This window comes from Chaetodon auriga, chromosome 9 (genome assembly GCF_051107435.1).
Source record: "Chaetodon auriga isolate fChaAug3 chromosome 9, fChaAug3.hap1, whole genome shotgun sequence".
In the NCBI taxonomy this organism is placed as follows: domain Eukaryota; kingdom Metazoa; phylum Chordata; class Actinopteri; order Chaetodontiformes; family Chaetodontidae; genus Chaetodon; species Chaetodon auriga.
The window spans coordinates 17,622,278-17,647,784 of NC_135082.1; the positions used below are offsets into that span (position 1 = coordinate 17,622,278).

At 43.8% G+C, this 25,507-nt stretch overlaps 1 protein-coding gene across 1 annotated transcript; it reads left to right on the forward strand.

The window, feature by feature from the left end:
• The first annotated feature begins 514 nt into the window (after positions 1 to 514).
• On the forward strand, positions 515 to 25,378 carry atg2a (autophagy related 2A). Its single transcript, XM_076739035.1, has 42 exons — positions 515 to 1,062; positions 1,437 to 1,599; positions 2,410 to 2,559; positions 2,779 to 2,881; positions 4,863 to 5,007; positions 5,555 to 5,782; positions 5,965 to 6,064; positions 6,753 to 6,917; positions 7,494 to 7,636; positions 8,081 to 8,159; positions 8,297 to 8,546; positions 8,965 to 9,106; positions 9,447 to 9,545; positions 10,755 to 10,910; positions 11,544 to 11,817; positions 12,328 to 12,400; positions 12,735 to 12,909; positions 12,995 to 13,137; positions 13,410 to 13,522; positions 13,686 to 13,843; positions 14,401 to 14,533; positions 14,658 to 14,842; positions 14,924 to 15,004; positions 16,255 to 16,361; positions 16,443 to 16,535; positions 16,670 to 16,740; positions 16,975 to 17,051; positions 17,883 to 18,053; positions 18,244 to 18,370; positions 18,787 to 19,010; positions 19,100 to 19,329; positions 19,532 to 19,667; positions 20,305 to 20,532; positions 20,615 to 20,716; positions 21,148 to 21,232; positions 21,436 to 21,589; positions 21,699 to 21,768; positions 21,913 to 21,995; positions 22,173 to 22,294; positions 22,426 to 22,580; positions 22,759 to 22,917; positions 23,371 to 25,378. Exons 1-42 carry the CDS (start codon positions 892 to 894, stop codon positions 23,605 to 23,607), a joined length of 6,060 nt encoding a protein of 2,019 aa, XP_076595150.1. The 5' UTR covers positions 515 to 891; the 3' UTR covers positions 23,608 to 25,378.
• Positions 25,379 to 25,507: the final 129 nt, after the last annotated feature.

A 25,507-nucleotide genomic window follows, 5' to 3' on the forward strand; every position in this document is an offset into this window, starting at 1 on the left:
CAAATTTGTGGGGAAACTACTCATCTTGAGGAATAGAGTATAAATAGCAGTACTGCATCATATGGACTCACCTCTGTCACTTACATTGGAAGCACATAATAAAGGGATCTCTGAATGGCCATTATGAACAGGAGGAAAGATTAGAGTAAGCAAAACTATTTTCGGTGTTCCTGTGGGCACCTGACTATTGTTTTACAACAGACATGAAATAATTTGGACATATCCTTTAATTTCCCAGCGGACTCATTGTTAGGTCACCAGTGCAGTCTTAGTCATGGGAACGCTGTTAAGCTTACAAAAGTCTTATATTGCCAAAAAATGTTAAAATGGCAATCACTTGTCTCTGTGCCAGTTTTAATTTTACTTGGTCTACCGTCTAAATCTACATATAAAAACAGGGGTAATTTACAAAAAAAAGACTGACCTTACAAAGATGGCGCCTGACTGGCGTCATGTCTCTCCTTTCCGGGTTTCGCCTTTCGTCACGGTGACGCGTGACGCACGTACGTCTACCATACCATCAGTTGGCGTATGATAACAATAAACAACCCTGAAACAAGAGATACGCACTAACCGGACCTGTCGCTCGAATTCGACACAAACGCACCAAAAATATGAGCCGAGACAGCTACGGACAGTTGGAGTAACGTCTCGTCAAGTAACGTGGGAGCCTCGTCGGTCCTGACAAAGGATTTTCGAGTTTTTGTGTCAAGCCGAGGGGAGAACTTGAGTTACGGTCTACCCCTTCCTTAGCCCCCTCTAGCTAGCTGTGGCTCATTCCTTGTTTTTGCACACTTGGTGTTAGTCTGTTATGCAGTTGCCGAAGGACTGTACTCGCACTCGTTCTCCTCCGCCACCTCTTCGCTCCCTCTCCCCGCTCTCTCTGGCCCTATGTCTCGCTGGCTTTTCCCCTGGTCAGGCTCAATCAAAAAGCGGGCCTGTCGGTACCTCTTACAGCACTACCTCGGTCACTTTCTGCAGGAACGACTGAGCTTGGACCAGCTGGGCTTGGACCTATACAACGGCAGCGGTGTCATCAAGGAGATCAACCTTGATGTCTGGGTGAGTTTTAAAAGAGGAGAGACGGTGTTAGTCAACTTGGCAGCCCAGCAGTAGTCATCGCGTGTTTTTGTCGGACTCGTGCACCCTTGACTGTTTCGCAACTGCGATCGAGTTCAACAACAATCTCCCACGTCATGCTGTTAGCCTAGCTCACATTTCGTCAAGGAAATGCACTTATGGGAACACATCATAAGCCAAACAGATTAAGTGTGCCTCTATCCAGTGTCCAAGCAGTCAGAGTGGATATATTCCCCTGCCGTGTTGGCTGTCTACTTAATTTGCTTTTAAAAGTCTGTGCCCAGAGTGATGAGACAAATATGAAGTAATTATTCTAATTTGTTTGACTTTGTGCTTCATACTGACCTTTGATCCAGGCCGTCAATGAGCTTTTGGAGTCTCTTGGGGCTCCTCTGGAGATAGTGGATGGCTTTGTGAGCAGCATAACTGTGACCATCCCCTGGCAAGCTCTCCTGACTGATCACTGCACCTTAGAAGTTTCTGGTCTCCAGATAACATGTCGACCCAAGTACCGCACCAGTAAGTTCACTGAAAAACAAATTCTTGACTCGAGCTGTGGGATTTCCTCCTGGGATACTGAAGTGCATTGGTCCGCTGCAGGTTCAGTGAGGGCATCATCCAGGGATTATCAGTATTAGCCACGCAGTCTCAGTTTAAAAAGTCTGGTGCAAAATCATGATTTGCCCTGTTTTTATGACTGTTTTCCCCAAAATGTTCCTGATGTAGAGATAATCCATGTGGTGTGATTTGATATTCAAGTGAAATACAAAAAATGTCAGCAAATAGTGAAAAGGCCCTTTATATTTTTCTAGAGCCCAGGATGAAATGTTCAAATTAGCTGTTTTGTCAGAGTGACAGTCCATATATTCCTTTAACTGTCATATATGAGGAAGAACAGCAGCAAATCCCCACATCTGAGTCATGGGAACCAGAGAATTATATGCATCATTTTCTTAAAAAATGATAATTGATCCTCAACTATTGTAATAACTGATCAATTTCCAGACAATCCATAGATAAGATAATCTTCTCAGCTCTATGCTGGTCTACAGAAAGCCAAAGAGGTTCAACCTGGACCTCCATGTGTACATTGCTGAATTTGTCTCATACTTTTGACAGTTCAATCATTTGAACTTAGTGTCCCGGTCACAAAGGTAGTCCACACATGTAACTTACGCTATCTGTCTGCCAAAGTACAGAGTGAAAACAGGTAAAAGAGGGGACATGGTCAAGGCAAGCCTGCTGTTGAATCTTCAGTAATAAATCATTTACACAGAAGCCCTGAAGTACTGAAATAACTGAATCTCATGTGTTTTTGTTTGCACTAAGCTGGGGGTTGGGACTCCCAAGGCTGGTCATCAAGCATGACGTCCAGCATGCAGCTGGCTCAGGAGTGCCTGAAGGACCCCCCAGAGGCATCGGAGGAGCCGCCTGCCCAGCTGGAGGGGCTTGAGATGTTTGCACAAACCATTGAGACGGGTAAGTGAAACCTGTGTTTGTCCTCACTTGGTGAAGAAGTGACAGCGTCAACATACAAACATACAAACTTCCACCACAGTAATAATGTGCCCTCTGACAGAGTTACAGAATATTTCTCCCAAAGGAAAACCTGATCTGAACACACATGGCTTAGACGAGATGATTTGAAAGATCGGTGCCAATGAACCTTTGCATGTCTCATCTCATCTGTGCTTGCAGTTCTTCGTCGTATTAAAGTCACCTTCATAGACACTATCGTTCGCATCGAGCACCAGCCCCTGGACCTGGAAACAGGCGTTGCCTTAGAGATGCACATCAAACGGTAGGTCCTGGAAATGAGCTGCAAAGAAAATGGAAGACCTTTTGATTATCGTGCCTCCTTCGTCATTGTATGTCCTTTATTTTGTATATTCGATTTGTTCTTTTTGTTAATACTACAATAAGTGTAAATGTATGCATCCTGTAGCTAATTACATTACTTGTGCTACTGTTTTCATGCTGAAACGTGCTGATAGAGAGCAGCTCGTGGCACATTTTGAAATGCAACTTCAAAGGTCACTTCCACAGTTCGTTTGGCAAAAGCATATTTATAGAAAAGCCTACCTGAGAAGCCTTTTAATGAATTACACTGCTCTATAAATATGTCAAGGATCCTCACAAATCCTCGCTTGATTTGTTCTGCAGAAGAACATGGTGCATACAAAACTAAGCCTCTCTCATCATTATCTTGTAGCACCCATGATAGTTTTGAATGTGATAGAATCACATAGAGCATAATCTCTCCATCTCATCTTCATCTCTGCTCCGTTTTCTTTAGTAAACACATCACCTGAACACAAACTTCAAGGCCTGATTGGAATAAAAACATATAAGGTGGTTGTGATGAAATATTACATCTTTACAGCTTTCTAAATAGTGGAAATCAATGCATTATTTATGAAATCAAATCTACTTTCATTTAAACATGTCTTTTGCTGTTCAGACACTAAATGTTTGTGATTGTGCATCTTTGGTTCTCACTTCTTTATTTCATTGTTGCAGTGATTGCGTAACACTGTGATGAGGGCCTCCTTTTTCTAAGTGCACGTATGGACAAGTGTTCTTGTTATCAAAGGGGCATGGTCACAAAGACATAAACATGTCCTGCAGCCCTTGCTAGAGGGGTACAAACTGTAACACAAACTGGAGCTGAAGCTTTTTAGGCGATCCCACATCAGCACTTATATTACAGCCAGGAGACAGGCAAAGCAAAATGGAAGCCAAGAATTAGATTTCATCTTCTCTCTCCTCATCAGCAGATAAGGAGAAGAGGCCCCTGCTCAGTTATGAACTTGTACTCCTTGGCCTTGAATCCTCAGATGGCCTCAGTGTGAAGCTCATTTTGGACAGGTCCGCTTATTGAGGAGCTCATTCACCTGAACAGGGTTTTATTGGTGGCCACACGTTACTGCTGGCTGTACCTTAATGTGTGATGTCAGGGGAGGCTGTGACCTTGACATTGATGCATTTGTTCACTGTGGCCACAGCAGAGCAATAACTGGTTATATGACTATAGAAAAAAAAAAAATCATGATTTATCGACAGTGATTATTGCTCTTCAAGATTTGTTGTATTTTATTGCATCATTATTTTCAGCAGCTGTTATTAAGACTGGATTTGCAACCCGCTCCTACACACTCATGTGATTAATCACCAGGTAGCCACCGTCGCGTTTCTGTGTTTATTTCCACTGGTGCCACATGTTCCCAGTGTGGTTTACTGCGACATTGCTGAACCCTTTTTGTTTTCGTGGCTTATCAACAAAGTTGCTCAGGATGGCTGTGTTGATCTAGGGTCAGTGGCCAGAAGGCTCTGTCGTCTCAAAAGCTTGATTTTTAACAGAACAACTGGTTTGAGTCCTGTGAAGCATGGGGCCTGACTGCAGAACTGTACTTCAGCAATGCAGAGTTTGGCCACTGGGTCAGTCCCCTGTGGGAAAATACAAAGTAAGACTCATTGTACTGATCAGCATGCCATTGGCAGGTATTTTAATTTTAAAAACTAATAATAATTTCCATGAAGACTTTGACTAAGTTTTCTGCCTTGCAGCGATGGTCCTGTGATTTTCATTTTAAGAGAAACTCACTGGACCATCGCTACAAGGCAAAGCTGTTTAAGGCTTAAACCAACTTGCTGTCAGCACACAGGTGTGACTACAGCAAACTCTTTCCTCTCAGTTCAGAACATCCTCATTTGATCCCGTACATACAGGATGTAACTTTTTTCATGGCACGAGATAAAGTGTTTGCACTGTGTTTCTCCAGGCTGGAGTACTTTGATGAGGCGGTGCGAGATCCGGCCAGCCAGACTGCTTTGCCTGTCGACATCCACCAGCCGCCCGCCTTCCTGCACAAGATCCTCCAGCTGAGCGCTGTTCAGCTGTTCTACGACAGCACCGGCACACCACAGGTGATTATTAACAGGGACATGAAAGATTAAGCAAACTAAAAGCAAAAAATATGAAAGAATAATTCTTCAGAAATGGGGCGAAAACTCAAAATGCTTACACAGCATTCTGCGCCACAGCATGAGCAGTGCAGGAGGAGCTGATGTGGATTAGTGAAAGGGGTTTATGACTATTCAGCTGATCAACTTCTTACTCCGACAGTGGTGTTTGAACAAGATGACATTTTCTCTATTGCTAGTGTTGCAAAAAACAAAAGAACAGCAACTTACATTTGTTTTTATTAAAATGCAAACTTATCTCTGTGGAAACCTGACATACATGTGTTAATTTGTAAACTTACAGTAACATATCACTGTGGATCTTCTCGTTGTTTGGAAGTTTCTTTTGTATAAGATTAATTGTCTGTAAATGGCTTTTTGTAATGTAAGGAAATGTGCCATGATGTCTAAACTCGACTGACTGTGCGGAGATAAAGCAGAAGGGAGGGAACCAAGGTACTGAATTTAATTTATAACCAGAAATGCTCATAGATTTCCCCTAATTTATTAGGGTCCTCCTGAGGAGGAACACTCAGAATCAGCCACAGCAAGTGAAGGAGAAGAGGAGGAGGAGGAGGAAGAAGAAGAACAAGAAGATGCTGAGAAAGAGGAAGAAGAAGCAAAGGCCCACACATCCCCTCCCTGTCCTCCATCTCAGCCACTGCTCATAGGAAGCTGCTCTGGTTTCATCGAGACCACCGTCAAGATCAAACAGAACGACATGCTGCCTGGACCAAAGGTGTGTGTGTGTGTGTGTGTTTGTGTGTGTGTGTGTGTGTGTGTGTGTATGTGTGTGTGTGTGTGTGTGTGTGTGCGCGCGCACGCTTTTGTTTGCATACCGTATTACACTGAAAGTTTGGTAAAAGCGACTGTTGTCTCATATTGGCTTCTGTGTCCTGTCTGTTTCTATGTGTTCATCAGTTGGAGTTGGATGGGAAGGTGGGCTGCGTCCACATGCTGCTGTCTCCAGATCAAATAACCCATCTGACAGACCTGCTGGCAGCCCTCTGCATCGACACTGGTAAATTAAAAGACAGCCTCTGTGATAAACAAGCAGCAATCCTGGGCCAGGGTTACACCTGCCATTTCACCTTGACCTTCCTATTCGGTGCTCCATATGCAATTCTTGGACTTCATTAGCATTGCATTTTATGTTTAATACTATATGAAGGTGGTTATGGCATGACGCAAGATGAGTCATGTGCGTCTCTGATTTAAAAAATGAACAGTCAGGTCATAGCGAGGCCAGTATCGATAACACAAATGAACTATATTCAAATGGACATTAGCCTTCAGAGTTATATTCTGTTTACAAACAGAGTAGTAAATACTCTTATCTTTATCCTTGGTACTTATGATCAGTCCAATGCACAAATGATGCTTTTATTCATGCATGCACTCACACAATAAAACCACAAATTCACTGCTTCTTCAATAATTCCTCTGTATCTAGAATCTAGAAGGTAATTGGGCGCCTGGAGGCTTAAGCGATACATAATGTGAGATTCCTCAAAGGCAGGAGGACTCTAAACAGATACACTCAGACGCAGAGAACAAGCCTGTGCTGTTTCCTCTGTTGTTTAAAGCTGGAGAGTAAGGTCACAGACATCTGTAAACACCTCATAAATGTGAGGTCACGCTCGGCCTTTGCCATCTCTTTGTCTCTCATGCACATTCATAAAACTGTGTCTTTGTCCTCTCTCCCCCAGAGCCAGAGACTAAGTGTGGTGGAGTGCACAGTCGTCCGTTAGACTCAGACGACCTGCGTATGATTGAAGAAGACCTCAGTAAGCAGCTGGGCTCCAGTCCCAGAGACAGGGAGTGGGATATTGAGCCTGAGCTGGACCCTTACATCACCAGCCTGGAGAATGGAGGTACGCAGAGCAGCAAAGGTCAACTAAACTGTCTGTGTGAGATACATCATAATCAGCAGGACTGCTCCTAAAGGCATGTATTTTGTAACCAGGCCAGCCACTCTGAGTAAAAATAGAGAAAATAAAATAAAAATGTAGCAGCCATACAATATATGTTGCACCGTTATTGTGCCTCATTGTGCTGTATAAAACATAGGGACACGGACTGAGGGGCATTGGGGGCTCTGGCTTTAAGCCGACAGCGGAGGTGAAACGCCACACTGTCACACCTCTTTTTCCTTAAAGAATGCCGTCGTGCTGGCATTGTTTGGTTCAGTGTGAAAACACAAAGCTGGAGTAATTACAGGCCTTCTTTGTGACAGTATTGTGGGATCTCTGTGTAAAAGGGACGTCTGTTTAATGAGAAACCTGGATGGAGTGGAAATGACTTTGAAAAACACTCCTGCTGCTCCTTTCCGTGGAGCGATGTGCCATGAAGTGTGTGTATTGAATCACTCTGTGTATGTGTGTGTGTGTGTGTGTGTGTGTGTGTGTGTGTGTGTGTGTGTGTGTGCGCGTGTGCGCACTGGCCTGCAGAAATGTTTTACTCCATGGGTCCTGTTGGGATGACCAGTAGCGTGACGTCTGTGCGGTCTGGCAGCGAGTTGTCAGACAGTGACATGGAGTCTTCTACACACAGTCTAGCCAGCTTCACACAGCCTGCACCGTTGTCTGCACAGGTACAGCCTTGTGTGTGTGTGTGTGTGTGTGTGTGTGTGTGTGTGTGTGTGTGAGAGTGAGTGAGTGAGTGAGTGAGTGAGTGAGTGAGTGAGTGAGTGAGTGAGTGAGTGAGTGAGTGAGTGAGTGAGTGAGTGTCTGTACGTTTTTATAGTTTCAAGCACTTGGTAGATACATACATAGAGAAGATTATCTCCTTCATTTTTTTTATCCCTTGATTAGAACGATTGATATGGTTTACTAATGCAGAAGATAGGGCTGGTATTTCTAATGTTAAATTCCATTTTTTTTTTGTCCTTTGTAAGGTATTTTGCAAGTATTTACAAATAGCAGCACCAAGCTATGCTATGGCATTATGTGTGCTCTTTCTGTCTGTACTTACATACTTATAAACTTACTTTTCCAGTCACAAGCAATCTCATTTCCACTTTAATTCTCCCTGTCAGGGCATGGTGAACTGTTCCAGGAGATATCCTGTACCAGGCTGTCTGCAGAGTCTACCCCAGTCAAGCAGCCGGACCAGAGGTAAAATCACTGCAGTGCTGAGTAAAGGATTTATGTTAGCACTTTGGAGGAATCTTTAGGTCTCAAATATCACATATTTACACCTAAAATTTCCTTATTTTGTTTTTAAAAATGAGCTGTCATTCTCTAACTTGCAGGACGCTCACACAACAGCCAGACAGAGCAGATGAAGCCTGATGCATTGTTGCGACTGACCATTGGCGGCCTCACCTTGAGCCTGCTGCAGGATGATCCTCCCTCTAGGACTGACGGAGCCTCGTCATTGGCTCAGGTGTCTCAGGTGTTCTTCCGGGAGCTGGCTTTCTTCAAGGACAGCATGTTCAGCGAGAGAGACTTCCACCATCTGAGAGGCGGCTTTGCCAAGGCCTGCCCACACTCCCATCTCAGGTAGAAAACACAGACACGTATTTTGTGTTTGGTTTGTTGTAATTCACACGACATGGCTCCTCACCTAAAACCTGTATCTCCTTTTCTTAATAAGATGCTGCTCGGTAAACAAATGAGATGTAAAAATGGACAATAAACCTTGATGAAGTTAAATAGCCTGTAGGTTTAAGGAATGTGTTCTGGGAGGTTTGCCTCATTTACATCATGTAAATTGCAGCACGTGTATTGAAAATGTGGCCTACTTGTTTTGTTTTTTTCACCAAGTTTTGTGTTTCTTCTCGCTGCTGGCTTTTTGCTTGCTTTGACTCCCACTCTTACTGCCATCAGTACACATGAACACGCACGCACGCTGTTACTGAGAGCTTCTACAAGCTTCTTCTCGCTGAGAATGACTAATTCATCTTGTCCTCTCTCTCAGAGTGACTGGAGCGGCAGTGCAGGTTGCTTGTGAGATGCGAAGCGGGAGACGCCACAGTCGGGCTGTGACCTCTGACCTTTCCTTCAGCAGACTGGAACTGTTAGAGTGCCTCTGGGAGGACGGAAAGCCTCAGTATAGTGAGGTACAAAATGTTTGTCTGTCCGGGTAGCTCTGACTCTGTGGCTGTGTTCACACTGTAAGACTTAAAACTTAGTTATATCTTTGTGCCAAGATCTTATTGTTTGTTATATCATTATATCTTCAGTGTGACCAGTTTCTAAGTAATCACTTAAGGTCCTTATAACGTCTAACATCTGAAAAATATGTAACAGATTTAAAACTGCAAATGAAAGTGACCCAAATTAGACCTAAAAATGTCAGATGAGAGTATATAACCCAGTTGTTCATGTTTGTTGCTCTCTTCACAAACTGATAAGGGAGACTTAAGAGAACAATGTGTGTCTCTGTGTGTCTCTTTCCAGTTGCTTCAGTTCCAGAAAGCTGGCATGTTCACGGTTGGAGCTGCAGCCAGACCGTGTGCTCAACTACACTACGGCCTCAGTGAGAAACACCTGCGTAGGGTACGCATTTATACACACACACACACACCCTGACAGGATATATGTGTAAAACCTTTCTTATCTCAAAGAAATGGTTTCTAAGTAATTTTCAGTTTGTTTTTGTGTAAAACGTCTTCACATTGTGCTGTGCAGATCGTGTGTGTTTGGTTTGTGTAGTGGATGAAGTAGTGTAGTGTCACAGTGTTAACACCAGGCCCTGACAAAGACTGTGCTTTGAAGTACGGCTGCGAGGATTAACAGCAGACAGACAACAGGAAAAATTACCTATTCTAAAATGAAGCATGAGAGCAAGTAAAGCGAGTTTGAAAAGTAAAGCAAAAAAAAAGATGACTCCCTTATTTTAAAGGGTGCACCAAACTTTTTTGACTAAAGTTTCTAAAAACCTTTTTTTTTTTGCTACTTTTTAATTCCTATCTAAATGTTTTCACTGACAAAATTGTATCCTTGGCATAAACCTCCAAAAAACAACTTTGACATCAATAAAACTGCACTTCAATCCTGGACTTTGTCAATGCCAGACTTGAATCTGTCTAATGAGATGTATAATAAATATGTATTAGCCAAGAGCTTCCCGTAGTGGAATGTTATATTGATTAGTTGCACAAAAAATGTAGCCATAAAAATCAAAATCTGGCTGTCTGATAACATGATAATTAATCTGAAAACGGCTACATCAATCCATCATTTAACGTGTGTGTGTGTGTGTGTGTGTACACTAGTACTTGGTATATAGTGAGGACCAAAAGGTTTTAACCAGCAGAGTGAGGACATTTTTGCAAAGTGAGGACATTTCAGCCAGTCCTCACAACTTTGGGGGTTCAGAATGTGTCTTAAGGGTTGGGTTAGGTTTAGGTTTGAGTGTGGGTTAGGGTCTGGGATAGGTATTTTGTTGTGATGGTTACAGTCAGTCAAAGTAAGGGGCTAGGGAATGCAAGTACAAGTGTGTGTGTGTGTGTGTACAGAATGGGTTGTGGGGACATAAATCTATTTACGCAGTCACATTGTGGGGACTCGCTTTCCTTATAGGGACGAAACGCCCCGTCACATAAATCATTAAATTTTAGGGTGAAGATTTGGGTTAAGTTTAGGGTTAGGGTTAGTGTAATGCAAGTAGTGGTTATGGTTAGGGTAAGTCTCCAGGAAATGAATGTAAGTCTATGTAATGTGCCCAGAAGTGATGGAAACATGACTGTGTTCGTGTCCTGGCAGGGTAAACAGCGGGTGGTGCGGCGGGAAAGTGTAGTGCGGGTGGAGCTGGCAGAGCTGAGCGCTGAGCTGGACCTGGACATCCTCAGCCGACTGGAGAGCCTGAGCAAAGCCTTCAGCCACTGTCCTACACAGACTGCTGGACCTGGACTCATACAGGTGGAACCACACACGCATTTATTCCATCATAGAGAAACTATTTACATACTGACACCATCGACTGAAAACACAAATCAGCATAAGTGTTATTGGGCCTGCTTCTGTTTAAGGACAATTAAGTATATCAGCAATGAAAGCAGTTTGTAATGAGAGAGGAAATACATGTACCTAATACAAGCAGAGCCTCCTAATTTGGGGTAGCTCTTCTTCTGTACAGCCGCCCACCTGTGTAATAAACCAGATTTGCTCATAAGTGAGCAGAAAAGTATTTTAAAAACACAGTATCATTTTGGCTTCAGTAATCCAGTTTGGTTGTGCAGAGTCATGGATTTCTACGCCAGCATGACTTTGGAAAACCAAAAATACACAAAGCATTTTGGAAAAGCTTGAAGAAGTAATCCTGTCATGTGTGACCGATCGTATTTGTGCTGACACAAACATGAACTGAACTGCCAGGGATAGACTAAATAAGCACTTCTTCTTCTTAGGTAGCTACTAAAGCTTCCCAGTGGTCAACAGTGACTGACGACAGCAGACTACCGTCTGTGACTCTGTGAATCATTTCTTAAAATCCATGTTCAGTCACTATTGATTAATAATTACAGTGTGATTTCTGACTTTCTTTCCCCTCAGACTCAGAGCAGTGAGCTGTGCTCCTCCTTCACCCTCCTCTCCCCCCACGCCATCCTCAGGCTTCGCTTCCCCATACCCGACCTGCGGCCCCTCCCTAAGCGTCGGCCTCCGACCCAGAGGGCTGTGCGGCAGGAGACCTTGGTACTGGAGCTGATGGAGCTGGAGCTGAAGCACCAGGAGGCCCCGGACCTCCAGAGCGAGCAGACTCTCCCGGGACAGCCGTGGGCTCCCTGCCTCACCCAGCTGCTGGAGGCCTCCTTCACCGACCTGCACGGTGGGAACGCACACAAACCCTAAACAAAAGTTGTTTATACTGACTGAATATTCACGAAAAGAGCAACTGAAGATAGACGTACAGTATGCTGACCAACACCCACTGATCAACATAAACAGTCCAATGTGTTTTCAGCTTCAGTCGTTTAAAACAGGCTGATCCACTCTGTATTAATGTTGCTCTCCTGGGAGTTCAGACAGTAAAACATATCAAATAGTTCGACTGTAATCACTTCAGTCAGAGACTTAAGTTAGCCTCTCAATGGAAAGCCCCTCGTTTTTGTTGATATTGTGCCATTAATCATTTTTTGTGAGAGCGAGATGCTGGAAGTTGCTTGATGTTGTATGTTTCACATTATAAATTACACTCTGGAGATTTTACAATTCCTGTTATTCCATAATGATGTAGCTGCACAAAATGTGTCCGTTTGTTAGCTTCTGCTGTTGCATGTAGTCCTGTCCTGGCTGTATTTTCAACATAATGGAGAACTGATGGATTGTGTCTCGCCAGGGTCATATGAGGGCTGGGAGGGCGGCTCTTTCCCCTGTATCAGAGTGAAGAGAAGCCGAGATGCTCTGCCCAGGTTAGTTATGGTGATCAAGAGAGTAATTAAAAATCAGTCCAGAAGGTTTAATCCGTGGTGTATTGTAACATACTCATGATTTGATGAGCAAGAACGACTTGACTAAAGTGCAGTTTATACTTGTGCATTGAATCTACACTGAGGACTACGACATACACTCTGAGTAGAGCCTACCTATGACTATAAATCAGCACTTCATTGTACAGAAGCTCTCCAAGAGAAGGTCTCTTATGTCTAAAGGCTGATTTAAGTCAAGTCGTTCTTGCTCATCAGTATCAACATATTGTTATAATGTACACTACCACAAGTGAGGATTATTTGTCTCTGTGAACAGGATATCAGTGCATGTGCGAGGAGGTGATGCTCAGGGCCCGACAGCAGGTCTGGATGGGATGAACCTGGGCCTCATCAGGGACCTCGGGGCCGCCTTCTTTGAAAGTCACTGTGAACTCAACGACAAAACCAGCTCTCCGTTCTCCTCCAACCGCACCATGTTTGAGACTGAGGAGGTGGGCTGACACTGATTGACTCCGTTTATCAGCCATCTCATCATCAAGTTTCCAAACCAATCTCGTTCCTTGTTCCTTGTTTTAGATGGTGATTCCAGCCGACCCAGAGGAGATGAGTCAGTTTCAGGCGCAGTGTGTCGCTCAGTGTCAGTGTGCTGTGGACATCAGCCTGCCGCTGGCCTTCATCCTGCTGCCCAGCAAACAGGCCTTCCAGAGCATCTACAACAGGTACATCAGCAGAAGCACATGTGATTACTCTTGTCCAAGCTAATATTATCCAGGTACCCCCCCCAAAAAAAGGTTGTTTAGGCATACGGCTACAAGGCTGCATTTCTAGGTCTTTTCTTCGGTTGCTCCTGTCGTTATTCTGGAGTTGCTCATGTGGAACTGTCATTACTTATGTTAGAAATAGCTTTGTCTTCCAGCTTTGTTCCTTTTTGGTCTTTTACATTAATCCTGCATCAAAGTTGATTTTCCTCACCCACCCCTTCGCCCAAAAGGATCAATAACGATCTGTTGATGTGGGAGCCTCCCCCTCCCTCGGCCCACAGCCCCGACCACAGCAGCCATCACCGTGACGAGTTCCAGCTGTGCAAGTCGGCCTTTAGACTGGGTGAGTTTGACTGCTTTGGTGGAAAAACTTGTAAAACTATTGGAGCAACTAACCTGCCAAAACATCTTTTATTAGTCAAGCAGTTTGTGTTGTATTTGGATTAAAATGGAAGAGATATAACAGATTAATGTGTTTTCCTCTGTCTTTTCTCTCTATACCACAGACTCTGATTCAGAGGAGGACGAGCCTCACTTCTACTTGGCCAGTGAATCAGCTGGAAGGACTCAACAGTCAGCTTCCCGTCCGAACCACAACCTCAGCCTCCTCTCCCTCACTGTGATTATCGGCAAAGGTCGCCTCCAAGCCAGAACAGACAGGAAGGTGAACCATGTCGCTGCTAACCATTTATTTAGAAGACCCTGAATATAATGAGGCGAGGGCAGTGCACTTGCGCCCATAAATGGCTCGATCCAGAGCTGGAGACTTGATACTTGGACTCATCTGCTGTGAGACTCAACTTACTTGAGGCTTCTTGGTAAAAACCAGAGGAGACTTGACTTGTTTGCTACGATTTTTAATTAGTCTAATAAACAAACAAATGCACAACATGTCAAGAAAGGGAATATAAATGTTTTCCTTGCTAAACAGAAAAAGACTGTACACTTTCTGGATTCAAGTTTCCGTCTTTCAGCGCATGAACACAAACCTACCTGCCTTGTTAACTCATTATAAAACCACTCCATTCAAACTCGACAGAAACAAATAACACTCAGCAAACCTGCCTTGTTTCGTCTTTCCACTGTCTCAGAGACTTGAGACTGAACTTGGACTTGTTTCAAAAACCTTAAAAACAGCTCTGTTTGATCCATTCGCAATTATTTTAACCATATCCATTTTCTGTGTTTCTTAACCTTTTCCATTCCATCACATTGATGCAGGAGGACCAGAGTCATGGGGAAATTGTGCTCGACCTTGAAGGGGGGAAGATATTTAGCGTGGCACAGCACCAGAATGACCCCAATCTCAACTTCCTGTGCCTGGAGAGCAAACGAGTGGAGCTCTACCATCAAGGTGCACATTTTAATTTTGTTTCCGAACATTTAATTGGAACCGAATTTCCTCTTTTACGTATGTTGAATTAGATGTACTGCTAAGAAGAAAATCTAAATTTTTTCCCTGCTTCCCATCACTCCAGCGGTGGTGAAAGACACGCCCATCCCACAGCGGCTGGAGATGCCCAACTTCACTCCCCCAAAGCACTTGGACCCCACCATCTACCCCACAGAGGTGGGTGTGAGCAGCGTGAGCAACAGGGAGGGCGAGCTACAGATGTTGTCCACAGCCATTAAAGTCACACTGGACCCACAGAGGAATGTCAAGGTACGTCCTCCTCAAACGGCCAATTTTACAGCTGGTGCGACTTTGAAATGAAACGCTGTTCGTTTTTGTTTCTCCATGTAGGAGTTTCTGGTTGCCCTTCGACTTCAAGGTGCCACCATGCGACATTACATGACGCAGACTAATCACAGCTGGCACGAGCAGGTGAGAAGCAGGACAGGGAAATAAAAAGTTCTCGTACAGATCATAGAAATCAAATCACTGATGTAAACAGTGCTGAGGGAAGTATTCAGATCCTTTACTGAAGTAGAAGTATGCAGGTCTTATCAGCAAAATGTACTTAAAGTATGAAAAGTGATAGTACTCAATGCAGAGAAATGGCCCCTGTGACTGTGATTAGATTGTTATTACTTGTGCATTAAAATAAAGGCAGGATTTTACTGTTGTAGTTTGTTTTAATAGAGTAGTTGGATTTTCATTATGGATTATTTTCTTGATTAATTAATCAATTAATGCTTCACAATCACAGAGAGGCCGAATCTTCACAATGCTTGTTTTGCCTTCCAGTAGTCTCAAAATGATTAAAAATACATTTAAATTATTAAAATAATTACAAGGAAAAACATTAGTCTCACATTTGAGAAACTGGAACCATGAAATGTTTTTTCATGCGATATGACTCAAATCAAAATAGCTGCCAATTGATATTCTGTCAGTCGATCGATTAATCAAATAATTGTTTCAGCTCTACTTAAAAAGTACAATATTCTCCTCTGAAATGTAGTGGAGTAGAAGTATAAAGCGACAGGAAAAGACTGCAGTACCTCAAATTTGTATTTAACTACAGAACTTGAGTAAACACTGAGTTACATTCCACCACTGGATGTAGATGTGGGTTTGGAGAAAGTGGGGACACTAAAAAAGGTAAAATTACAGTTAATGACAAAGTAAGTGAAAGGTTATATGGTATGTGGGCTATGGTGGATATGAGAGACTGATTATACAGAACAGATAAACATTATCGGAGAATCTTTCCATCCAGAAAACATTAAAAACGCATCCAGAGAGTTGGACACAGATATTGACCTGTAACATTACACCGCCTGCTTACACAGCCCGCTTCACCGCACAGGTCCCAACAATAAATCACCAGCCCTGCCAAAAAAAAAGGACGAGAAAAACCTTTTCTCCTTGCTTTCTTTTTTCTTGCTCCCAGAGATAACAAGTATATTCTGTTACATTGTGGCTAGTAAAGTGTGATTAATATGACAGATTGCATAACCACATTTATTTATTAGATTTATTTGTTATTACTGCAGCAAATGCAATTTGTTCTGTTTTATTTTCCAGTTAAATCATTTGAGTCCTGCAGAAAAATGCAAATCGAAACCAGATTAGGTGGATGAATTTAAAATGTTTGTCATTTACCAACTGAGTCTGTTTGTTTGTTACAGGTGGTTGACTTCCTGGATGTCATCGACGATCCCATTCTAGGATACACAGCACCTGCCGTCATCACTGTCCTCCACACACACCTTGCTACCTGTGCTGTCGACTACAGGTGTGTAAAGTGGTAAAATTAATGTACAGTGTATCTTTCTCCCTTTTTTCCACACTCATCTTGTGATTGTCTGTTTTCCAGACCTCTGTATCTGCCACTGCGAGTGTTGTTCACAGCAGAGTCCTTCTCTCTGTCCAGTAACATCATTGTAGACACTGCCACCTTCCACCTCAGGTACTCTTCACTCACTGATCGTGAATTTATTGGAACAGTAAATATGTTGAAACGCTGCTTTCAGTTTGTATCACATTACATGAGCCGGTGACTCAGATCTTTGTGTAAGTTGTGTTTTGTTATGTCGTGGTCAGATTCATCCTGGATGACTCTGCTCTCTACCTCTCTGACAAATGTGAGACTGACACCGTGGACTTGCGGAGAGGTGAGACACACGATACACATGCTGTGTTTATGTGTCATTAGCTGATCCTTTCTTGTAGCGCTCGCTCTGCAGAGTCATGTTGCTAAGGTTCGCCAGTTATGTCATGTCCATTTAAAATGTTTTGCTAAGAAAGAAAATCAAACAGCAGGGCCAGTACAGTGGTCAGTATAACAAGAATCAGTGTCAAAATGAGCTGCAGTCTAATCAAAGCCTCCGTGTGTCTTTGTGTCTCAGACTACGTGTGTGTTCTGGACATTGACCTGCTGGAGCTCGCCATCACCACATGGAAAGGCAGCGATACGGGCAAGCTGGTGAGTGTTCGCCATCTGTTTACATACCTGTGTTTCCTTCACATTCACTCAGCAGCCACGAAGCACCGCAGCATAAAAATGACTACCCCTGCCAGAGAAAAATGTGAGGGTAAACAAAACATTGTAATTTAGTTCAATTTCCTTCAGAAACCACTAACGAGCACAGGCCCCGTGTTTATAAATATTTGTTTTACCATAATGAAGTTTCACTATAATAATAGCTTCAGACAGCAGTTTAAGACAAGGATCACTTTTCATTTGGACATGGAACCAAAACCATGGAGGCGACAGTAAACATGTCCTGCTTCAGCAGTGATGCGGCTGTCCTTTTAGCCAATCAGTAACAAGGTGTATAACTGTACAAAGTTTGTTATGTAACAATGCAATCGGGCTGCATTTTAGCAGTCATCAGCTACTCCCAAAACTAGCTGACTGGTCTATTAATCATAGGAGATGTATCTTATTTAACCTCATCCAACCCTCAGCCAGCTTGTCTTTCCTTGTCTAAATACCTTAAATTCTGTTTATTTTACATGGCATAATGTAGAAAGCTGCTGCACAGGTGTGCACAGCTAGTGCACGAACACACACACTCATACACACTGAATTCAGGTTTTTGAGACAATCTTGTCAGTGTCTGATATATTTCATGAAAGATGAAAAAAACAAGTGAACAAATGTGTTGGCAGAGACTGATCCAAAGATCCAACATGACAAACTGCTCAACACCATGACTGTAATTCCATGTATTTCCTCTCTGTCACCACTTTTATTGACCCTCCTCTTATTCATATTGATGTGCTTCCTCTGTGTCTCTTCTTTGCTCTCCAGTCTCAGCCTCTCTTTGAGCTCCGTTGCTCCAACAATGTGGTCCACGTTCATACCTGTGCTGACTCCTGTGCTGCCCTGGTCAATATGCTGCAGTACCTGGTCTCCCAGGGTGACCTGCACCCCCCGCCGCGTCACGCCTCACCCACTGAAATCGCTGGCCAGAAACTACCAGTAAGGCTGGTGTATTTACCAGAGAATTAAAACAACGAAGCCAAGAGAAGAATATTGTTTGACGTTGAATTTCCCATGTAAAGAATAGTGATTGAATACAGTTACATTGCAGGTTTGCTGCAGAGAACAGAACAATTCCATACATGTTGAAGAGTTTGTCTGACGTTGGTGTTCTACTCTGTCTTGTTAGCTGTCAGAAAGTCCTGCGTCTGTGCTGCCCTGTCCTCCGGCTGAAACCGCTGAGATCAACCAGTACGACCTGGCTGATGCCTTAATTGACACAGAAAAGAGCCACCGGGAAGAGAGCTTGGATCCAGGTACTGCAACACAATTTAACATCCCAACAGGATGTGGTTCAACAAAATTCTGCTGTGAGCCACGTTTCCTTGTATATTGTCACACCTTGACTCAATGAGATAATTTAATATGTTTTGTATTTTTTTTATCAGCGTAATCATTCAACTTATAGGTCTTTTGAGTCGTCAGCACCTCAGATCTGGGTTTCCATGTAAGGACAGGAAGTGTAGCTTTGTGTTGTTGCACAACTGTACAGACTAATGTGTTCGATCTGGCAAAGTGTCTGGAGTGTCCCTGTTCACCTGGAACTATACTCAGACATTAACACTCATTCCAGCCAACAAGCACCTATACGGATCCGTAGAAAAGGGTGGAGAAAAGGGTGGAGTGTTTACATCTTTGTGATGATTCTGATGGATTCTCTGCTTTTGTCCAGGTTCACCCTCCATGCCGAGAGGCTCGCCCGTCTCCGTCTACCTGTTCCCTGGTGAAGCCTCGAAGCGCAGGCCCTCGGTCCAGCAGGGTGAAGACTCTGAGCTTGACGGACTGGTTGCCACAGCAACAGAGGCACAGGCAGATATGATGTCAGACGAGGGCTCCGAGGGCTCCACTGACAATGACGACTTTTGCATCTTGGAGGCTCCCGGCATGGGCATTCCTGTGAGTCTCTCTCTCTGTTCCTCTGACTCCTTTTCAGAGGTAATCTGTATGCTTGCTCACAAAATGTCCACACATGGGATTTGTTACAGCCCAAGGACGGGGAGCCCGTGGTGACGGTGCTGTCCCCGGGGCCCATCAGAGTGAAGGACAGTCACTTCTCCAGGCCTCGGGGCAGCTCAGACCTGCTCCGAGCACCCAGCCGCTTCCCGGTGCCGCAGAGCAGGGTGGTGCTGCGGGAGATCTCCGTGGTCTGGCATCTGTACGGGGGCAAGGACTTTGGTGGCAAGCCCATGTCCATACATGCCCAGCACGCAAACAGGTAACACACACACACACACACACACACACACACACACACACACACACACACACTGGCCAACAAGTCAAATGAGCAGAAATCTAGTTTCTCATACAATGTTTACATTAACAGACATGATAATTGTTCACCTGAGTGTGTGTTGTGCATGTTCAGTTTTCTCTCACTCACTGCTCCCCCCATCTCCACCCCCCTCTCTTTACAGAGGTCGTTCAGCCCCCGCTGGTGTTCGTGGGTCTCCGTCTCGCTCCGTCACTTCCTCTCGACCCCAGAACTCATGGCGCTGGGCTGGAGGCAGCGGACGCCAGCACACGCTGCTGATGGAGATCCAGCTTACCAAGGTATGTATACAGTATGTGTGTATGATGGATTGAGATGAAAGCGAGACTAGAAGTGGTTCTTAGTTGGTTTATCTTAATATTGATTTCTCTCAAATACTGAAAGTGATCTGAGAATAAGCACAATTATGTACTTTAGGCTTTTATGTATTTTGACTGTTAAACTTATGCACCATATGTGCCCATTTTTCAGTGGGTATTCACCCAATGTTCCATTAGGCTGTAAAGCATTTGGTTTGAAATGACAATGAAATGAATAGCTCAGCACTTGGGGAAAATGCTTATTGGCTTTCTTGCTGAAAAGATCAATAGCACTCTCATAGGAAGATTTTATAGCCTTTGGACAGAGCCAGACTCGATGTTTCCCCCTGCTTCCAGTCTTTATGCTAACCAGCTGCTGACTCCACATATATGTATCACACAGATTTATGAGTGGTATTGATCTCATCTAACTCTTGGCAAAGAAGAGAATGAGGGTATTTCCCAAAATGTCAAACTATTCTTTTTTTTTATTCAGCTTGAATCTAAACTGAACTGCTTCCCATTTTAAAACTGCAGTAACTTGTTCAGTAGCTCTGCAGCTTCACCACTACTGAGACACATATGAACATCATCTTTTTCAACACCCTTCATCCTCCAGGTGTCCTTCCAGCATGAGTCCTACCCAGTGGCTGTAGCGGGACAGGACGGGGAGGGGACAGTGGCACCTGGGGTCGGGGTGGGTCCCGGAGGTGAGCAGCCCCTCTCCAGGCAGGTATTCATCGTCCAGGAGCTGGAGGTTCGAGACCGACTGGCTTCCTCACAAATCAACAAATTCCTCTACCTCTACACCAGCGAGAGCATGCCCCGCAGAGCCCACTCCAACATGGTGAGACAGCAGACAGCCGGGAGGGAGGGGATATTGATTGTGTCAGGTATATGATATCTACTGTGCATCTTGTTTTTTGTAGCTGACAGTGAAGGCCCTGCAAGTGTGTCCAGAGTCTGGCCTCGGTGGTCCAGAGTGCTGTCTTCGGATCAGCCTGCTGCCACTACGACTTAACATTGACCAGGTAACTGTTTGCCTTTGAGAGTACAGGACATCCAAAAAGTGGCTTGAGATCGACAGGGAAAATTTGTTTTCTTTTTTAACTGTGTAGAAAATGAAGAAAGTAAATGAGTCTTTAAATGAGTCTTTGGTTTTCTATTTTATTCAAAGCTGTTCGTTCTGTGAGTGTTTCAACCCTCTGAGAAGAATCCAACTCTGTTTGCAAAAAATTGTTTTGCATAGTAATGCCACAGTCACAAATTGGCATTCATGCCAGCACTAGAACTGTATTGGATTGTAGATTGCAGTTTCAAGTGGTTTACAAAATGAGCCATTGCACACGCCACAGAAATGTCTTTGAGGCACATTGATCATTTGGTACCATCTGACAGTAGAACGGGCTGCTCCTGTGACCTCTGCACATCTAACCAGCCTCTTCTTTCTGTCTCCTGTCAGGACGCACTGTTTTTCCTGAAGGACTTTTTCAGCAATCTAGCTTCCTTTGTTAACCCTTACCTGCCTGTGGACCCTGCAACCGAAGGTGAGCTACTGACGATGTTCTTTTTTTCTTTGCTACAAATCAATATTTATTCTTTCATATTAAACATAATCCGTCACACTGGCTTCTGGCTACTGTTTTACTGACTGCAACACGTTTAAATGATTAGTCAAACCAGTTTTGAGCATGTTTAACATTTGATCCTGTATTTGATCCTTCTGCTCTGGTGAACATGTGTTTTACAGTGAAGGCAGACCCTTCCCAGAAGGCGTCTGAGGAGGCGGAGTCAGCTGCTGGTCTGGGACCCGACCTCACGGCTTCTGTTGAAACTACCTACAGCGAGCAGAGCTCCTCCTCTGCCGGCTCCACCTCCTCCTCCGACCAGCCAATCTACTTCCGGTATGGAAACACTAATTCACCGCAAAGTCTGACTCTGCTCTTATAAACAAAATATTCTTAACTTGAAAATGTTAAAATGGTGTCTCTTTTCCCACCCCGCTGTTTCCAGGGAGTTTCGTTTCACCTCTGAAGTGCCTATCTGGCTGGACTATCATGGCAAACATGTTGTGATTGAACAGGTGAGAGGTCACTCAAACAGGTGTCACTCAGTTTGGCCAAAAGCTTATAATAAAGAAGTGTAAAGGATTTCTGTGTATTTAATCAGGAATTGTCCAGGCTGACTGTATTTTCACGCTCCCATTGTCTCGCTCTTTGTTTCACAGGGAACATTTGCAGGGATTCTGATCGGTCTGGCCCAGTTAAACTGTTCTGAGTTGAAGCTGAAGAGGCTCTGCTGCAGACACGGGTATAAATACACACCTCCATACCAACACAGAGCTCTCATGAGTTCATAAAGAGACGTTTCGGTTCCTGTCCCCCAAATCTCTTCAGTTGTTTGTGACTTTTTGAGTCTAGAGCGTGTTTGAAAGGCAAAACGGTTGAGTTTTCATTTGTAAGTTTCTTTCCTGTCCAACACCTCTAGTCTCCTCGGTGTGGACAAAGTGATCCAGTACGCCGTCTCTGAGTGGCTGACGGACATCAGGAAGAATCAGCTGCCGGGCATTCTGGGAGGTGTTGGCCCCATGCACTCGGTTGTCCAGCTGTGTGAGTTGATGTGGCTTGTATCTGCTCCAAACACACCATTGTACACACTGTCAGCTTAACATTTACATGTTCTTTATCCTGTTTAATCTCTTTCTCTCTCTTTTCGCCTATTTCCATCTGCGTTTCTCCAGTCCATGGAGTCAGGGATCTGTTCTGGTTGCCCATAGAGCAGTACAGGAAGGATGGGCGCATTATTCGAGGTCTCCAGAGGGGGGCAGCATCCTTTGGCACCTCCACGGCATCAGCTGCTCTGGAGCTCAGCAACAGGCTGGTGCAGGCCATACAGGTACTCAGTCTGCACAGGATGTTCAGTAAACAGGAGCTAAATTTGGACCATACATTTGTTTCAGGGCAAACTGCCCGTGACTGAGCTTATTAAATTTCTGAATGTTATGTCCACCCTTTGGCCTCAGTTATTTGATGACTGTAACTCCATTGTTGATGTCTTTGTGCTTCTCATACAGGCCACAGCGGAGACAGTGTACGACATCCTCTCTCCAACTCCCCCGCTTAACCGCTTCGCCATCACAGAAGGCCGGGCCCCCTCCAGCCGGCCCCGCAGAGCTGCTCAGCCTGCAGACCTCCGAGAAGGCGTGGCCAAGGCCTACGACACCGTCAGAGAGGTGCGTGCAACCAAACTTCTCAGAATTGATGATGGCGCCAGCTAGACATGAACTCCTCTTTCAGCTCTCAAATTCTCATAGTACCTGTATAGACGGCCTCCAGTAGTAAAGGCCCTTCAATGAAATGATAATTAATAAATTAGTCAATTGATAAGCAAAAAATTTTAATAAAAATTGTCATTTTCTTCTGCTTTAAATGCCAAAAAATTGCTGATTTCAGCCTCCTCCTTTGTCTGCTATGATATGAAACTGGAAATCTTTTGCTTTTTAACTGTTATTTAGACAAAAAAGCTATTTGAAGACGTCACCGTGCTCTGGAACTTTTTCTGACATTTTATAGAAAAAATCAATTAATTGACCGTTCCTGCAGAAACAGATTTCTTTCAGTAGCCTGGTTAGCTGTTGGTATTTAAATGTACTAAAACATCAAATATTTCTCTCTCTGCTCTGCAGGGAGTGATTGACACAGCTCAGACCTTGTGCGATGTAGCATCCCGCGGCCATGAACAGAAGGGTCTGCCCGGTGCTGTGGGCGGCGTCCTGCGGCAGATCCCACCCACTGTGGTCCGACCTTTGATAGTGGCCTCTGAAGCCACCTCCAATCTGCTCGGTGGCATGCGGAACCAGATCAAACCAGACGCACGGAAGGAAGATTTCCTAAAGTGGCGCATGGAGGAAGGCCAAGAATGATGACGGCTTTTTTTTTTTGTTTGTTTGTTTTTTAATTAATTTGTGAGAGAGAGAGAGAGAGAGAGAGAGAGAGAGAGTGTGTGTGCGCGCGTGTGTGTGTATGAGGTCGTGATTTTGGAAAGTCTCAGCTATGGGAGCAAATCTGGGCTTTGAATGTGTATTAGCATGTGTGTACGGACTGAGCATTGGTGTGTGCTCCAATGCAAAAACAAAGCAACAATTAACGACTACTGCAGTTACTGACACCCAGTGTTTTATGTGGCTCCATCGTACATGGACTAAACCAGATTTAATCATTCTGTTTTGCATTCAGCAAGCAGCGTCCTCATATATTCTCCCCTCAGTGATACACAAGTCCACATACTCTCCTGACTGACTGTTCAGACATATCACCATCACTGTCAATCGGCCTCATTTTCAGTCCAGCCAAGGGCAGGTAGGATTATCACTCTCAAGGTTTCCCTGTTCATAGATACAGATTATGGGCACTTCATGCACTCTGAATTGAGCTGCTTGGAACTGTTTGTACTCTAGTTTAAAGAAGGGGTTTCTGGCACAATTTCACCAGCTTCCAAGGTGCATGGAGAAGACAAATGTTTAATAGTATATAAGAGCAAAGACACCAACATGTTTCAGCTTTTGATAACTATGATATGAACCTTGGAAGTAGGTCAATAAATACCACAAATCCCTGCTCTGTATTCTTATTCACTGATGACTGAAAGAGTTTCCAGCTGATTCATTAAGATACCATTTTTTCTCTTTTGGGTGCAGTGTGTGTTGAAGCACTTTGGTGTACTTGTTGTCCAGTGATGCTCATAGTGGAGACAGGCAGAATATTTTAATGAAGTGTCCTTTGCTAACACCCTGCAGATGGTGACAGATGGTTTTTTCACCCCACCTTCACAACACGTCATTGGTTGAGCTTTGGCCCCACTATGCACCTGCTTCTCTCAGTGCTGTTATTTGTGCCATAAGCCTTGCAGAGTGCCCTTTTTAACTAGTTTGTGTTGCCTTCCTCAATCCTGCACCTTCCCTACTACAAGTTTAACATACACTGGCTCATATTGAGAGACATTTGACTGAGGACACATTTCCTGACAGAATAGAGATGAATCGAGGCCTCTAAATTCTGTAGCACGTTGGACTTTTGTCAAAGTCCACAATGTCAAGTTGGACTTCAGTCATCTGTAACTCACGGTAAACTGTCCAGATGTCAGCCAGTCCTTCTTCTACCTGCAGCTCATTTGTGCTTCTGTTTCCCTGAAGAGTTAAAGACTGAGATCTGAATTAACCTGCTCTGTCTTCGGAATCTCTTTGCCCGCATCTTTAGTTGCCTTCCTGCATTTTTTTTATGTTTCTTTATTTGTTTTTTATTTTGTTAAAACATAAGTATTGTCTACTCATTTTCAAAATAAGAATTGAGATGATGTGAATCTGGTGACAATGGAGGATGAAAATGGGAGTTTTGTGGTTAAAAAAAAAGTTTTACATTTTTATCTTTTTGGTTTAATAAGTGTAAGGGATGTGTATGTGTGTGTGTGTGAGACTGTGTGTGTGTGTGTGTGAGAGAGAGAGATACTGAATGAGAGAGTGTGTTTGTGTGTGCGCATGATGCATGTCTGAGGGTGACGGGACGATGCTTGTTACACCTCGTGTGTGTAATTACTATTTACTATATCATAAACGGTATGAATGACCTGTATAATACAAAGACAAGGAGTATACAAAATTAATACAAAAAATTAAAAATTTGAGTATAAAAACTGAACTCTATCTTTGCCTGATATTTTTGCTGCTCCTCAACTCCAGTACTTTGTTGTGGTAAGTGGTGGAATTAACTTGAGTATTTTCATGCTGTGTTACTTTAGACTTCTATTCCATTACATTTCAGGGGCAA